Below are 14,060 nucleotides of genomic sequence, written 5' to 3' on the forward strand. Positions count from 1 at the left end.
GTCAGTCAGGGGACAGCCCTCGTGGACCCTCATTGGGATTTGAATATCTTCACCCAGGAATCGTAGATTATTAAAACTGTTTACCGCTCTGAACCTGCCTTAAGGCTGTTCCGTCATTTGAGCTGAGGCTGAATGATCTTCCTGAGATTTCTTTAATGGAGCGCTGCTTTTTTTCCTCCAGACTCATTAAAAATGCATTCTTGCGGTTATCCCATGAGCCCTCTCGCTGTACGTTCTCCACAGACGGGTCTGCAGGGGGGTCACGTCCTGCCACGGCTCTGGACACAGAGCTGAAGTACAACGTTTAGCTCTAGAAATAACACACTCAGCCACGCTACGCTCCTTACAGCGCCACGCACTTAGAGTCCCTGCTCCTGGGTCCTCTTCCTCCAGGGGGCTGAACACTCAGACACCCGAACGAGGGCAGTCAGAAAAGATAAGAAGCAACACAATGGCGGAGATGCTTATGCGTGCTCGTTACTCCCTTAGGTCTCCCAGCGTCGCTTTGAAGTGGACTTCAAAAACACTGCCCTTATTTATTTCATTTGGATCGCCCTTGTTGTTCAGGAGTACTACAGACAAACCTAATTAGGTGTGGATTTGTTTGTTTTGGCCAACGCAGGCCCTTGAAGTCATGGAGAGATTAATATAAACTGCTTCTACTCATATGACCTCATGTGTCTGCTGGTGGAAGTTGTTCACTGTGCTGTGTTTGTATTTCAGATGCTCTTTTAATGAATGTTTAGTTTGTGTAATGTGTGTTATTTGCATTTGAATCTCCACGAGATAAGAAAAGCATTGTATCGGTCAGTTTACAGCCTCGCTGAGCAAAGTCAAGCGGCGAGGGCCGTGTTCATTATGAATAATGAGGGCCAGGCTGTGGGCTATTGATCTGCTGTGTGTGCAGAGCAGGGAGCAGGAGTCCTGGAGCTCTGAACAAAGGGCCTCCTTCAGGGCAAGAGGTGTGTTCGGCCACTGCCATACTCCCCTGAGGTTACGGACAAGAGCCACCGCTTATGTGTCAGAGCAAACTCATTTCCCATATTTCGTGGATGGCAGCCGACTGCTTACATTGTGATTGATTTTGCATCAGGAAGCCTTCTTATCAAAACATAGCCGAGTCCCGGTGGGTCACGGGAGAATGCGGTTGGATTATTTATGTTCTCCCTCCGCCGCCAGGCCTCAGGCTGTGGTTTGCCCTCTCGGACCTGTAATGTCCTGTGATCAGAAAAAAAGTGGTTTTATTGCAAAGTGAGTGCTCGCGAAAACCCAAAGGCTTCATGTTCTGCTCTGTCTCTGGCCAGACCTCAACTGGAGCGACCTATTCTGAATATTCTCCTGTGTCCGTCTATTTACAGGAAACAAGATGGGGGTGAGCCCCAAATATCTGCAACTCTAGAGCCTCAGCTGTTCCAGCCTTCGCCCCCGTTCTCCGCCTCAACATCCCCAAAGGTAGGTTGGCAGAGAGGGGCCTTGACCCCCACGCCCTCCGACCTTCTCCGATAGCCCTTTGTTGGGTTCCTCTGCACATCTTGTCTCCCAAGCTGTCTCTGAGCCCAATCTCTATTCCTGTATCAACAAATTGTCCCTCTGTTCAAGGGCCTCAGGCTGAATTAGCTGGCAAACCTCCTCTGATCATCTATTGTCTTATGTACATAATTGATGCGATACTGTTGAATAATGGGATCACCATGTTGACTTAATTTAAGGTGATCCTTTTGTCTCAGTAAAAAGAAGGTCAAAGTGTCAAATTGAATACAATTATAAAGTACATAAAGGAAGCAATATGCAGTGTTGTTTTAAGAAGGATTAGAAATGTCAGACCATGTTTTTACCAACCAAATCAGATTTATTAGCAGTAGCTATTAGCTCTCACAATGATTAGTGTACATTTTAATTAGTTAAACCGACTTGACTGCGCATCTCATTCTACACTATAATTTATTCCCTCCATTACTAGAGCAGCGGGCTTGGCATGCTAGGTTAATTTAAAGGGATAGCACAGGAGACAATTTGCAGACTTCCAGAATTAAACCCTTTTTGGAACAACGCTGACGTTGTGATGTCTCACAGACTGACAGAGTTGGAACACACGCCATGAATAAAGAATCCGGATTGCACCTGATCTTGAATCCTTCTGATCCAACTGAACATACAAATATACAGAAAGGGCCGGAATGGAGACTTATGAAAGGAGAAAGCTCATTCAATAGACCCTCTGAGACTTTCACAGTAGCTGTCAAAGGCATTTAGCCCCAAAAAAAGATAATTCTCGTGAAGAAGATATATATTCAGGCTTGCATTTTGGCAGGCTTATAAACTAAAACCAGTGCCTGAATTATCTTGCCCGTATATTCCTGGCATGACTTTGAAATCCGAGAGCGCTAGACTCAGTGGCGATTACGTGGATACGATCTGGTTGATGTCAGAGTGGTTTTAATTTAGAGTCCCCTCCTCACATATTGAGAGAGGCTTTAGTCTCTCAGTGCTGTGACTACATCATGAGGAGAGAGGACAGTTGGAGACTGAACCTAGAAACTGGCTTGTGTAATGCCCTACTCCTAATCCCTATGGTGAGGGACACAGAGATGCACTTGTATGAAGTGCTTGTTTGTTTACTGTGTGCGCTTGCATGCGTGCATGCATGTGCATGTGTGTGTGTGTGTTCGGTTGTGTGTTGATGTCAAGTGAGGTGAGGATGTTTTTCTTGTGTGTTTGCATTGACACCTGAGTGTACATCTGATTTAAGCCTATGCCTCTGCGGACACAGCACTATACTGAGTGAACGCAGTCATTACATAGAATAGCTGATTTGAGATTCTGCTTTTTCAATCTCTTTCCAACATATTCAATGTACTTGTTGTGTTATGAGTGTTTATAATTCAAAATCAATTAATAATTCCTTAATAATAATGAAAGTTAGTTCTAATTTAATTGGTAGTGGTATTCTTAAAAGGTATTTATTTTCTGTTTTGGATAATTACAAAAGATAATTACCAAGCAACCAAATGGTGGTCGGCAGTTTTCTTTATTAATAATTATGACCAAATTATTCATTAATAAATTGGTTGATTATACACACACACACACACACACACACACACACACACACACACACACACACACACACACACACACACACACACACACACACACACACACATCCATACAAAAAAAACACACAAGCATCATACACAGGCGCATACACACACACACACACACACACACACACACACACACACACACACACACACACACACACACACACACACACACACACACACACACACACACACACACATACGTTTGGCTGTATTTTTTGGTGTTTGGGTCTTTTTACATTCAAACATTTATTGTCTCAGTTTTGTCACATTGTCACATTAGGCTGCTCGCCTGATGTGGTGCCGCCCAGGAGATCCATCAAGGCTCTTCAAATATGTCAGGAACACAAACCTTTGCACAGAACCAGTCCTGTGCAAAGGTGTCCAGTGTCTTATCCAGATAAGACACTGGATAAGACATTATTCTGTAGGTGACAAGTAGGAACCAGAGAGATTTTAGTTAACCTTCAAATCTTAAAGACAAAGAGATTTGCTCTGCTAATAAATGTATGAGCTCTTAACACCTGCATTTCATGGCAGGAGCCATTCCCTGCCTCAGTTAATTGCTTTTGTTTGAGGGAATAAGCTATCTATATTGTTTCTTTCTTCCCCAAGGGTTTCTTTCTTAATTTTGTCACATTATAGCTTTTCGACCCAAAATATCAAAATAATCGACGGACAATGGCTTTAACTGGAAAATGTTTGTTCTTTTCAATGTCGTTGTTTTAGGATTTTATGGATGAATAATTATATAGGAGGCTATATGGAAGATAAATAGATTAGGCAGGTTTGCCCTAACCTCAGCTTAATTATTGAAGATAATCTATGTCCAGATCATGTCCAGTTCACGCATGTTCTGAAATTGGGCAGTTTGTTAGATCTAATTCATACAAAACTAGTATTAAGCAACTCCCATAGCTGTATCTTTGTATTTCCAACCCAAGTATGTGTCAACGAACTACCCTGGCTAGGTAGCAACAGCAGCTCTGCACAGAACTCGGAATGATCACACCTAAAAACTCAGCCGCCATCATCGCTCAGAAATCCGAGAGCATGTGAAGTAGTTTCGGCCAAAAAAACTCCACAATTTGCCAATAAAAGGGTCAACGGTCAACCCACATTGACTGTTAGTACGATATTTGGGGTCAGAAAAGCTATACTGCCCCCTTGTGTCACAATAACGTGACGTGGCAGGCAGGCAGCTCTGCAAAGTTCAGCATCATGTCTCTCGGCCCCTTTGCGGATCTGCGTAAACGTTGGCTAGGCAGAGCAGTGAGTTCAGCTTAAGCGTCACCCTCTCACGTTTCAGGCACAGACAACAGGAGAGTGCAGTAGGATCTCGTGGGACGAAACAATGGATCATAATTTGCCTGATGTGAAACACAAAAATGAACTTCTTTGGAGCTCAAACAGGAAGTAACGCAATATTTGCTGACCTGTATTTGGGATGCAACTAGGCACACAAACACATATGCACACACCCCTGTACATACAAATACACACACACACACACACACACACACACACACACACACACACACACACACACACACACACACACACACACACACACACACACACACACACACACACACACACAGGCACACAAATGCCCACACACAGACGATGGGAGGGAGTGAGAGAGGGTGAGAGAGCTGTAGATCTTGACCAAACACAGTCCACACACGGCAATAAAACTCATGAGAGCTGTCTTTACCTTTGGATTCTCAGATCCCAGGCGCAGTGACTATGATAGCATACACCGCGCGTGTCAATTTAATTGACGTGAAGGTTGAACGGTTATTGGACGCGAGACAACGATCAAATACAGTGTGACTACTTCCATTCGAAGAGCTTCTTGAGTAAAAAGAAATGAAGAAAATGTGTGAAAGTCATCCTTGCCAACCCGGTTCTCCTTTAGTGAGAACTGACGACTGGAGCACAGTCAGCCACTGTGTAAGTAGCATTACTTAGAGTAGGCTGGGTGAAAGTCTTGTTTTGGACATCTGTTTAAAGAGTGATTTTACCTGTTGGACCGAGATAAGAGAGCATTTTGGATTCAAAACTATCTAAACTTCTGTCAATGGTTGTTTGACATGGTAAGCTCCCTGTTATTCTGTTTTCAGTTTAACCTACGCATAGCTCCATGTTTTTGCTCCATAGCATTCACATGGCAAATGTGACCCCTGGGCTGTTGTGGAAGGGTTCAAAGGGCATGCAGTGTTGGTGGCTCCTGGTGTCTACTGTTCTCTATAGGCAGGCCCTAGAGTACACTACATGTACTGTACACTAGGGCCACGAGGTTGTTTACCTTCAGGGTTAGTAGCCCGCTGTTTGCACATGGTGGTGCACATACTGTACCTAGCTAGGACAATATTACTTGGTACAAAAGCTGTCGGGCCATTTTAGCTAGAAATGGGTGTGGGTTTTAGATTTGTTCCCATGGACAAAAAAAGACAACAGCCATTTGTATTTGGGTCTATTCAAAGCCAGTGTGAAGATGAATGATGAAGTAGCTTCCGTAGGGCTGATTGAATTCACCAATGTCAACCTTTGGAAAGCGAATGGATAACGTATGTGGTTCTACGTAAAGAATCAGATGACAGTTTTGTTTTTCATAACTCTCCATGGCCTTTAGCGACGTGATTGTGTGACGGATTGAATTGGTGACGGTGCTCATATGTTCATTATGAGCCTCAACATCACAAACCCCCCTCTTCTACTTTGTAAATAAGATGCAGGCAGGTTTCAGCACCGTAGAAGAATGCCCGCTTTATCCTCATCTCCATCCTCATCTCACTCTCCTTCCTCTCCAGACCACAGACTTATTCAAAATGATAGAGAAGGTGCAGGTAAGGAGATCCTGCGACATATCTTCCTTCTTCCGTGTCCTTCTCCGCATCCCGACCCGCGCTCGGGTCCTCCACTAACCCGCCCACCAAGGGTTTCCTTGACGCCGCCATGCGATGGCCTCCCTCTGGGTCGCTATCGATCTTCTATCTGCTGTCTCTTGCACTCCGACTGCACACTTGGACCACAGACTCAGTTTAGCAACGGCCAGCGGTCGCTTCATCGACTGACCACTGCCACACCATCCCCTCTACTGAACCCATGGAAGGAAATTAATCACACCAGACCTACTGTCCACAAGGGTCATTATGGGGGTTTAGTTTATTTATGTATTTCTTTTCCGGCCAGCATCATATCTAATTGTTGTTTTCCTCACCTGAAGCTCAGGTTGCTCCATTGGCATCATTTCAGTATGACTATGTTTATTGTGTGTTCAGTGTTTAAACTAAACAACACAAAATGCATTTGACTCTAGAGTGACCCAGTCGCTGAGCTCTGGGTTGAGGTCAGGCTCCACTCCCACCCACTGGTCTCATTAATGCTGTTCCACTGATTCACCCTGGCTGCTCTTTAACTCTATCTCCTTTTGTTTCTCTGTGTCCGATTTCTGTCTCCATTATTCTCCCTTCACATTTACTGTATTAACTCTGAATATCTCTTGGGGAATTATCCTGCTTATTGCCTTTTTATGGGACTAATGATCTTTTTTATTTATTTATTTCTCTGGCTTCTGTTATGTTCTCTTACACTATTTGTTGCTGATGCATCTCTAACCAATAATAAGTGTTTGTTTTAAAATAGAGCTTTGTTTACCTGGATTTGAACACAGATGGGTCATGGGAACTTAATGAAGGGGAAGGATAATGAATATGCATAACTATCGCTGTCCTGATTTCCTCTTCTTCCTCTTCCCTTATTTTCTCTCTCTCTCTCTCTCTCTCTCTCTCTCTCTCTCTCTCTCTCTCTCTCTCTCTCTCTCTCTCTCTCTCTCTCTCTCTCTCTCCCTCCCTCCCTCCCTCCCTCTCTCTCTCTCTCCCTCCCTCCCTCCCTCCCTCTCTCTCTCTCTCCCTCCCTCCCTCCCTCCCTCCCTCCCTCTCTCTCTCTCTCTCTCTCTCTCTCTCTCTCTGCCTCCCTCCCTCCCTCCCTCCCTCCCTCCCTCCCTCTCTCTCTCTCTCTCTCCTCCCTCTCCCTCTTCTCAGGGCAACAGGATGGATGAGCAGAGATGTACCTTTCCTCCGACACTCAAAGTAGGGATCCATACTGCACTTTGAACTCCTATTCCTCCCCAAACTACATTCGTATTGTAGTTAGCGAAGGACAGTTGAGGCTGGGTGTATTCGGGCTACTGGGCGTGGCACTGGAGCTCCTCAAGCCATTCAAATCAACATCTTGATAATCACATGAAGGGAGATGGATTCAATTAGTTCACACTCTGGCGTCCTAAAGCCCCCGTGGGCCAACGCTTTCTTTCAGAACAGAGTTTTGCAATCTGTTGACACCACAGGCTCCTATCAGGCCAAGAATTATGTAAAAATATGTGCATAGGAAAATGAAATCCCGCCGCTTGTTGTTCTTCTATTGAAGAAGTACGCTCAAAGACTTAGTGGTTGAGAGTTGACTTATAAATACTGCATGCTATTTTTCCTGCACTTTTTATACCAACTCTCTGTTCCTCTGTGTGTTGTAGACTGAGGAGGACTACATCCCCTACCCCAGTGTCCATGAGGTAAGACCTTTCCCTCTTTAGCCCTCACAGAACACCATGCAACAAAAGGTGTTCCTACCTCCATAACCCTCAACACTTGCCGTCTGTTTGAACTGTGACCGCTTTCCCCAACCGACCCCTAACCCCGGCCTCTGACCTCCGACCTCCGACCTCCGACCCCTGTGTGTTTCACGGTGGTTGTTTGTTTCTTTGATCCTAACCAGATATTGGGCCGAAAAAGCCCCTTCCCGCTCATCCTCCTGCCTCAGTTCGGGGGCTACTGGATCGAGGGGACCCACCATGAGATGACCCCCGGCCAGCCCCTCAGGGTCCCCTCCCCCGACGCCCGCACCAAGCTGGAGAGCAACACCACGGGCAAGATCTTCCGCAAACACTTCCTTGGGAAGGTCAGTGCAAGGTCACCCGTCTGCTTTGTGTCTATACACAGAGCTCACTCTATTTACTCACAGATTCTTACCAACTCAACTCTTTGATTGCTCTGGATTACCTTTGCGCCAGCGTTGGATGATTATCAAGACACACAAACGGCAGTCACACATACCTGCACACCACAGCCGTTGCCACGAATTAGCCTCGTAATTCCGGTACAACGTGTTACAATTCATTCTTAATGCGTAATTCGTTATCCTAATGAAAACCAAGAAGGGATAATTGAATCCCGGGCCCGGTAACCCAATAACAGAGCGGTGGGCCCCGTCGCGATCGGAGGACACTGACGCAGGAGATAATGAAGACACATTAGGCCAGGCCACCTGCTCTGGTGCCAGAGCAATACAAACACACTTTATGGCTGTGTGGATAAGCCTCCACGCAGAGCCATTGACACCCAACGGGCTCCAATCCTTTGTGTCTGTGTGTGTGTGTGTGTGTGTGTGTGTGTGTGTGTGTGTGTGTGTGTGTGTGTGTGTGTGTGTGTGTGTGTGTGTCTGGTGTATGTTTGTGTGTGTATTTTTGGGTGACTGCATGCATGGTTTCGGGGGTGGGTAGGTGGTTGTGGGTGTGGCTGGCTCCGATCCTTTGTGTCTGTGTATGTGTGTGTGTGTGTGTGTGTGTGTGTGTGTGTGTGTGTGTGTGTGTGTGTGTGTGTGTGTGTGTGTGTGTGTGTGTCTGTGCATCTGTGTGTCTGTTTTTGTCTATTTGTGTTGTGTGTGTTTTAAACACAAGCACACTAATATGAACGCTTGCCTCTGCGTGATCTGGGCCTCCAGGAGCACTTCAACTACTACTCGGTGGACAACGCCCTGGGACAGCTGGTCTTCTCCCTGAAGTACGACACCATCGGCGACCAGGAGCACCTGCGCCTCATGCTGAGGTGGGTCACGTGACCCGGCCGTACGGGGGCCGGCGTGTGCGGGGACAGGGGGGGTGGAAGCACAGCCGTCTCACAGCCAATGGGAAACAGGAAGGATGGGAAAGATCGGAGATGCGCACGCTACGCCCGCAGTGCTATCATCATTCTCATCGTCATCTGCCTCATCTTCTTCATCCTCGTCCTCATCTGCCTCATCACAGTGCTGAAGCCAGAGAGAGCAAGAGCGAGAGAAAGAGAGAAAGAGAGAGAGAGAGAGAGAGAGAGAGAGAGAGAGAGAGAAAAGAGAAAGAGAAAGAGAGAGAGTTACAGAGACAATTCTGAACTCCGTCTGTCATCTTTTACTGCCGGGGAACAGATGGACTATTAGGATCATCATTAGGGCCGTTACTGGGGGGGGGGGGGGGGGTCAGAGAGGGGAGCCAAGAGGTGGGGCCTCTCTTTCTCATTCACAATGCGTTTTGGGGAAATAAATGTTGAATCACTATCATTCAGCCTTTTGCATTGAACGTCGTCGTTGTCTTATCCATATTTGTTTCTGTCTTGTAACTCTCCTAGGACCAAGCTGAAGACCTATTGTGATGTGTTCCCCACGTCCTGCCTCACAGAAACCCCAAACGTAGTTCAAATGGCAAAGGTGAGAAGAGTGTATTGCTGAATGGCTCAGCAACATATGGATGTTTCTGACGGGATCCCACTGACACCACATGGCACTGTGTGCGCGGCACAAAGGCATTATACACAAAACCCCCCAAGACTGACGTGACCAAGCTGTCCGTCATTTCAAGGTTATGTACAATAAAACATTTTGCACCTGTGATGTCCAATGTCCATCTTTCCGTCTCTGTCCCGCCCCCAGCTGGCCTGTGAAGAGGTCAACGTGGACCGGTTTCTCCCTGTGCTTTATCCCAAGGTAAGCCTCTAATCCGGACCTGCATGTGTTGTGGTATTGTTTGACATGTCCAGTATTTGAATCCCTGCTATCTGTCCACGTCAATCCGTTTAATCCTATTTCTTATGTGTCGTTGCTTAACAGGCCTCCAGGCTTATCGTCACGTTTGATGAACACGTGATCAACAACAATTTTAAGTTCGGGGTGATCTATCAAAAATATGGACAGGTAAGCTTTAAAGCTCACACTTATGTTTAACAGATTTATGTATAGAGAGAGAGACAGAGAGGAAGAGAGAGGGGTGGGAGTAGGAGGAAGAGGGAGAGGGGGGTAGGGAGTGGGAGGCAGAGAGAGAGGGAGAAAGGGAGAGAGGAAGAGTGAGAGAGGGAGGAAGAAAGAAAAAGGGAGAGAGGGAGAGGAAGAGAGAGGGGGCGGGAGTGGGAGGCAGAGAGAGAGGGAGAAAGGGAGAGAGGAAGAGCGAGAGAGGGAGGAAGAAAGAATAAGAGAGAGGGAGGGAGGGAGGGAGAGGGATAGAGAGAGAGAGGGGTGAAGGGTAATTATAGAACAATCTGTAGTCCCATATTCATGCCAGATACAATGTAGCGTTGGTACAGCGTGAAACAATGTCCAGACACTTCCATTATTTCCTCTGAAGGATAATTATGTTTTGAGACCCTCTCTCTCTGCTTTCATAATGGCTCTCGGTCCGTTTGACCCTTCCTCAAGCATGTTCCCACGACCGTCACGACCGTCACGACCACTGTTGTCTGCCACGCGGGCGACACCAGACCCCCCTTAAGGATCCTTGTGGCACTCGTGTAGAGAACCCCTCAATACGGATCTGCGTCCCGGAGCTCTCACCGCCTGCTCCTTTGATAAAGAGCGGTCGCAACGGCGTTCTGGGGGTCCCAAGGGCCCCCTCACAGGGGCCTGGAGGGCCCTCCGGCCCCCCACTCAGGGCGGGTTTTCAGCGCCACCAGGCCAAGGGTGCGTGTCGGTTGTCGAGGCGTTATAAAAAAACACACCAATCACACAAACCCCACGATAGGCAGAGCGGGCGGGGCTCCGCTGTCAGGGCCTCAGCCTCGCCGTCCCCCCTCCCGGCGGAGGGTCAGCTCCCCAGCAGGTGTTCACCGGCCGTCACGCACTGCTGCCTCTGCCCTCGCCGTGGGGGACTATTAAGGTCGTCTTTTAAAATAGAAGCCTTGTTTTTGCGTATCAGTTGAAATGGTTAACGTTGAAGAGGAGCATATTAACAGACGATGGGAAGAGCTAGTCACACTGTTTGGCCTCGTGTCGGGAGGCTAAGGCTTAATCCCATTTCTACTCCTTACCCCTTACCCCTCCCCCTTCCCCTTCCCCCTTCAAAACAAGGGGGAGGGGTAAGGGGAAGGGGTAAGGGGTAGAAATGGGATTGGGCCTAAAGTAGGCTTTGTGCTTGATAGTAAAATGTCTAACCAAATCCAAGTAAAAAAAAAAACGTTTTCCCCGTGTCTCCGTTACCATCGCAGACCTCGGAAGAGGAGCTTTTCAGCAACACAAACGAGAGCCCGGCCTTCGTGGAATTCCTGGAATTTCTCGGGGAGAAGATCAACCTGCACGACTTCAAGGGGTGAGGAGGAGTGTTCGGGTTGAGGCGACCAGGGAACGTCGGACGTGATGAGCCTCGACGTTCCCCTCACATTGTGCGGTCATGTGTGCTCCAATGTTTCCACGGCGGACTGATGGTCATGCCCCCCCCCGCCCCCGCCCCCGCCCCTCCGGGCGCCCCTCTCTCCCCTCGCCTGCAGGTTCCGCGGAGGGCTGGACGTCACGCACGGACAGACGGGCGCCGAGTCCGTCTACAGCAACTACCGCAACAAAGAGATCATGTTCCACGTGTCCACCAAGCTGCCTTATACCGAGGGCGACGCACAGCAGGTATGCAACCGCAGAGCACGCCTCCAGCGCACAATGTCAGCTCCCTCGGATTGTTCTTGTTCTGTACTGACGGAGAACCCCTTCAAGCGACCCGTGATTGAGCACTTTTGACGATTCTTGTTACAAGTTCGATATTCTGTGTGGAGCCCTGAATACGGAGTGTGTTATTAGCAGTTAAGGCTGGCCTTGCGTGAGGTGTTAACACACAGAGATGTGATGAGGAAGGTAGCAGCACTCCCCCTAGTGGTGACTCTGCTCATGAACAAACATACATATGGGTGATATAACTGGATACATTTGGCACGCGGTAGGTGTGATATACAGACAGTGGCAGGCTTATCATTTGGCCTCAGCACTACGCACGTTGCACTTTCTTCTTTTGAGGAGGGGCTTGTTCATTCTGGTTGTGGTTGCAGTTGCAGAGAAAGAGGCACATAGGCAACGACATCGTGGCCATCATCTTCCAAGAGGAAAGCACCCCGTTTGTTCCCGACATGATCGCCTCCAACTTCCTCCACGCCTACGTCGTGGTCCAAGTGATGAACGCCTGCTCGGACAACGTCCACTATAAGGTGACACGCTGCCCTGCCTTCACTCAGCTTCCTGTGGGGGTCTGATGGTAACCTACTGGTTACCTACTGGTAACCTGATGGCAACCTGATGGTAACCTGATGGTACCCTGTTGAGCCGCTCCTGACCCTCTGTTTCCTGTCCTGGGTCAGGTGTCTGTGACGGCGCGGGACGATGTACCTTTCTTTGGGCCCGCCCTCCCAGAGCCTGCGGTGTTCAGAAAGGTAGACGTCCTCATCCATCATTATACCTGAGCCCCATCGTGGGGGTCATGGCACTCATTAATGCAAAATATCACTTTTCTTCTCAATCTTTCCAGGGTCCGGAATTTCATGAATTCCTCTTTACCAAACTGATCAATGCTGAGTACGCCTGCTGCAAGGCAGAGAAATTTGCCAAATTAGAGGTGAGTTATTGTAAATGAAAAAATGATAAGCCTTGTTACAGCCCTGGTTCCCATTCACACTCCCTGTCTAGGAGGACATTCCCTTGCTTCTTTACTGTAATACATTTCCCTCTCTGCACTGAACAAAAAGCCATAATATTAATATATTTTATTAATTATCATATTTTCTGTTATTAGTTTCCGTTAGCATCCTGTGTTTGTGCGCCTTTCCTTATGTCCCTGTTTGTGTGTGTGTGTGTGTGTGTGTGTGTGTGTGTGTGTGTGTGTGTGTGTGTGTGTGTGTGTGTGTGTGTGTGTGTGTGTGTGTGTGTGTGTGTGTGTTTGTATACGTGTGTGTGTGTGTGTGTGTGTGTGTGTGTGTGTGTGTGTGTGTGTGTGTGTGTGTGTGTGTGTGTGTGTGTGTGTGTGTGTGTGTGTGTGTGTGTGTGTGTGTTCTGTAGGAGCGCACGCGGTCGGCCCTCCTGGAGACGCTGTACGAGGAGCTCCACGTCAACAGCCAGGCCATGCTGGGCCTCGGGGGGGACGACGACAAGCTGGAGAACGGGACCGCAGCAGGGGGAGGCTTCTTTGAGTCCTTCAAGGTAACAGGACCATACAGGGACATGACCCCCCCCCCCAGAGCAGCGTTCCTCTGTTACACAACATTTAGGAACATAGCTTCATGAAGTAAGAGGAATTAATAAATAGAATTTATAGCAGGGGTTAGGGTTACTGGGTTAGGGGTTAGTGGGTTAGGGGTTAGTGGGTTAGGGGTTAGGGTTAGTGGGTTAGTGGGTTAGGGGGTTAGGGGTTAGTGAGTTAGGGGTTAGTGGGTTAGGGGTTAGTGGGTTAGGGGTTAGGGGTTAGTGGGTTAGGGATAGGGGATAGGGGTTAGAGTTAGGGGTAAAGGTAAAGGATAAGGTAATGTATACATTAATACCTTAGTTAACATGAACACCATTTCCTTAGTTAATCATAATGTATAGCAATTAATATCATATCACAATATGGTTATTAAAATGATACATTTTGCAGGTCTGTGCCATTTCTTCGCTTCAATGCAACCTCACAGCTATTTCCACCTGGTGTCCTTGTACAAATCAAAAATCCCTCTACCTAATACTACCTCCTTCCTACTTCAACTAATCAAGGTGTTGTCTTGTAACCAATGGGACTATTTTCTGATGTTTGTTGTCTTCCTCTTGAGGTCTATTATTCCATCCCTTCTAACATTTGGTTCCACCCTGGCTTCCTCTCGGGTTCTGGCGGTGGTGGCTCAGCCCTCCCTGCTGTGTCTCACCTCTGGG

At 47.7% G+C, this 14,060-nt stretch overlaps 1 protein-coding gene across 14 annotated transcripts in view; it reads left to right on the forward strand.

The window, feature by feature from the left end:
* The window catches only part of rap1gapa (RAP1 GTPase activating protein a), a 55,042-nt gene that overhangs the window by 32,553 nt on the left and 8,429 nt on the right, over nucleotides 1–14,060 (forward strand). For 7 of the 14 annotated variants that reach the window (XM_030359004.1, XM_030358943.1, XM_030358980.1 and 4 more), the window contains 15 exons: nucleotides 1,359–1,452; nucleotides 5,837–5,953; nucleotides 7,151–7,198; nucleotides 7,639–7,677; nucleotides 7,881–8,063; nucleotides 8,886–8,989; nucleotides 9,545–9,623; nucleotides 9,846–9,899; nucleotides 10,023–10,106; nucleotides 11,390–11,490; nucleotides 11,669–11,798; nucleotides 12,215–12,370; nucleotides 12,521–12,592; nucleotides 12,688–12,774; nucleotides 13,215–13,355. In XM_030359004.1, coding sequence (XP_030214864.1) covers nucleotides 5,837–5,953; nucleotides 7,151–7,198; nucleotides 7,639–7,677; nucleotides 7,881–8,063; nucleotides 8,886–8,989; nucleotides 9,545–9,623; nucleotides 9,846–9,899; nucleotides 10,023–10,106; nucleotides 11,390–11,490; nucleotides 11,669–11,798; nucleotides 12,215–12,370; nucleotides 12,521–12,592; nucleotides 12,688–12,774; nucleotides 13,215–13,355 — 1,395 coding nt within the window. In that variant the 5' untranslated portion in view covers nucleotides 1,359–1,452. Of the gene's footprint in view, nucleotides 1–1,358; nucleotides 1,453–4,688; nucleotides 5,058–5,836; nucleotides 5,954–7,150; nucleotides 7,199–7,638; nucleotides 7,678–7,880; nucleotides 8,064–8,885; nucleotides 8,990–9,544; nucleotides 9,624–9,845; nucleotides 9,900–10,022; nucleotides 10,107–11,389; nucleotides 11,491–11,668; nucleotides 11,799–12,214; nucleotides 12,371–12,520; nucleotides 12,593–12,687; nucleotides 12,775–13,214; nucleotides 13,356–14,060 lie in introns of those variants that run through there. The other 7 variants (XM_030359040.1, XM_030358988.1, XM_030359048.1 and 4 more) reach the window with 4 other exon arrangements.

Source organism: Gadus morhua, chromosome 1, assembly GCF_902167405.1.
Source record: "Gadus morhua chromosome 1, gadMor3.0, whole genome shotgun sequence".
NCBI classification, from domain to species: Eukaryota; Metazoa; Chordata; class Actinopteri; order Gadiformes; family Gadidae; genus Gadus; species Gadus morhua.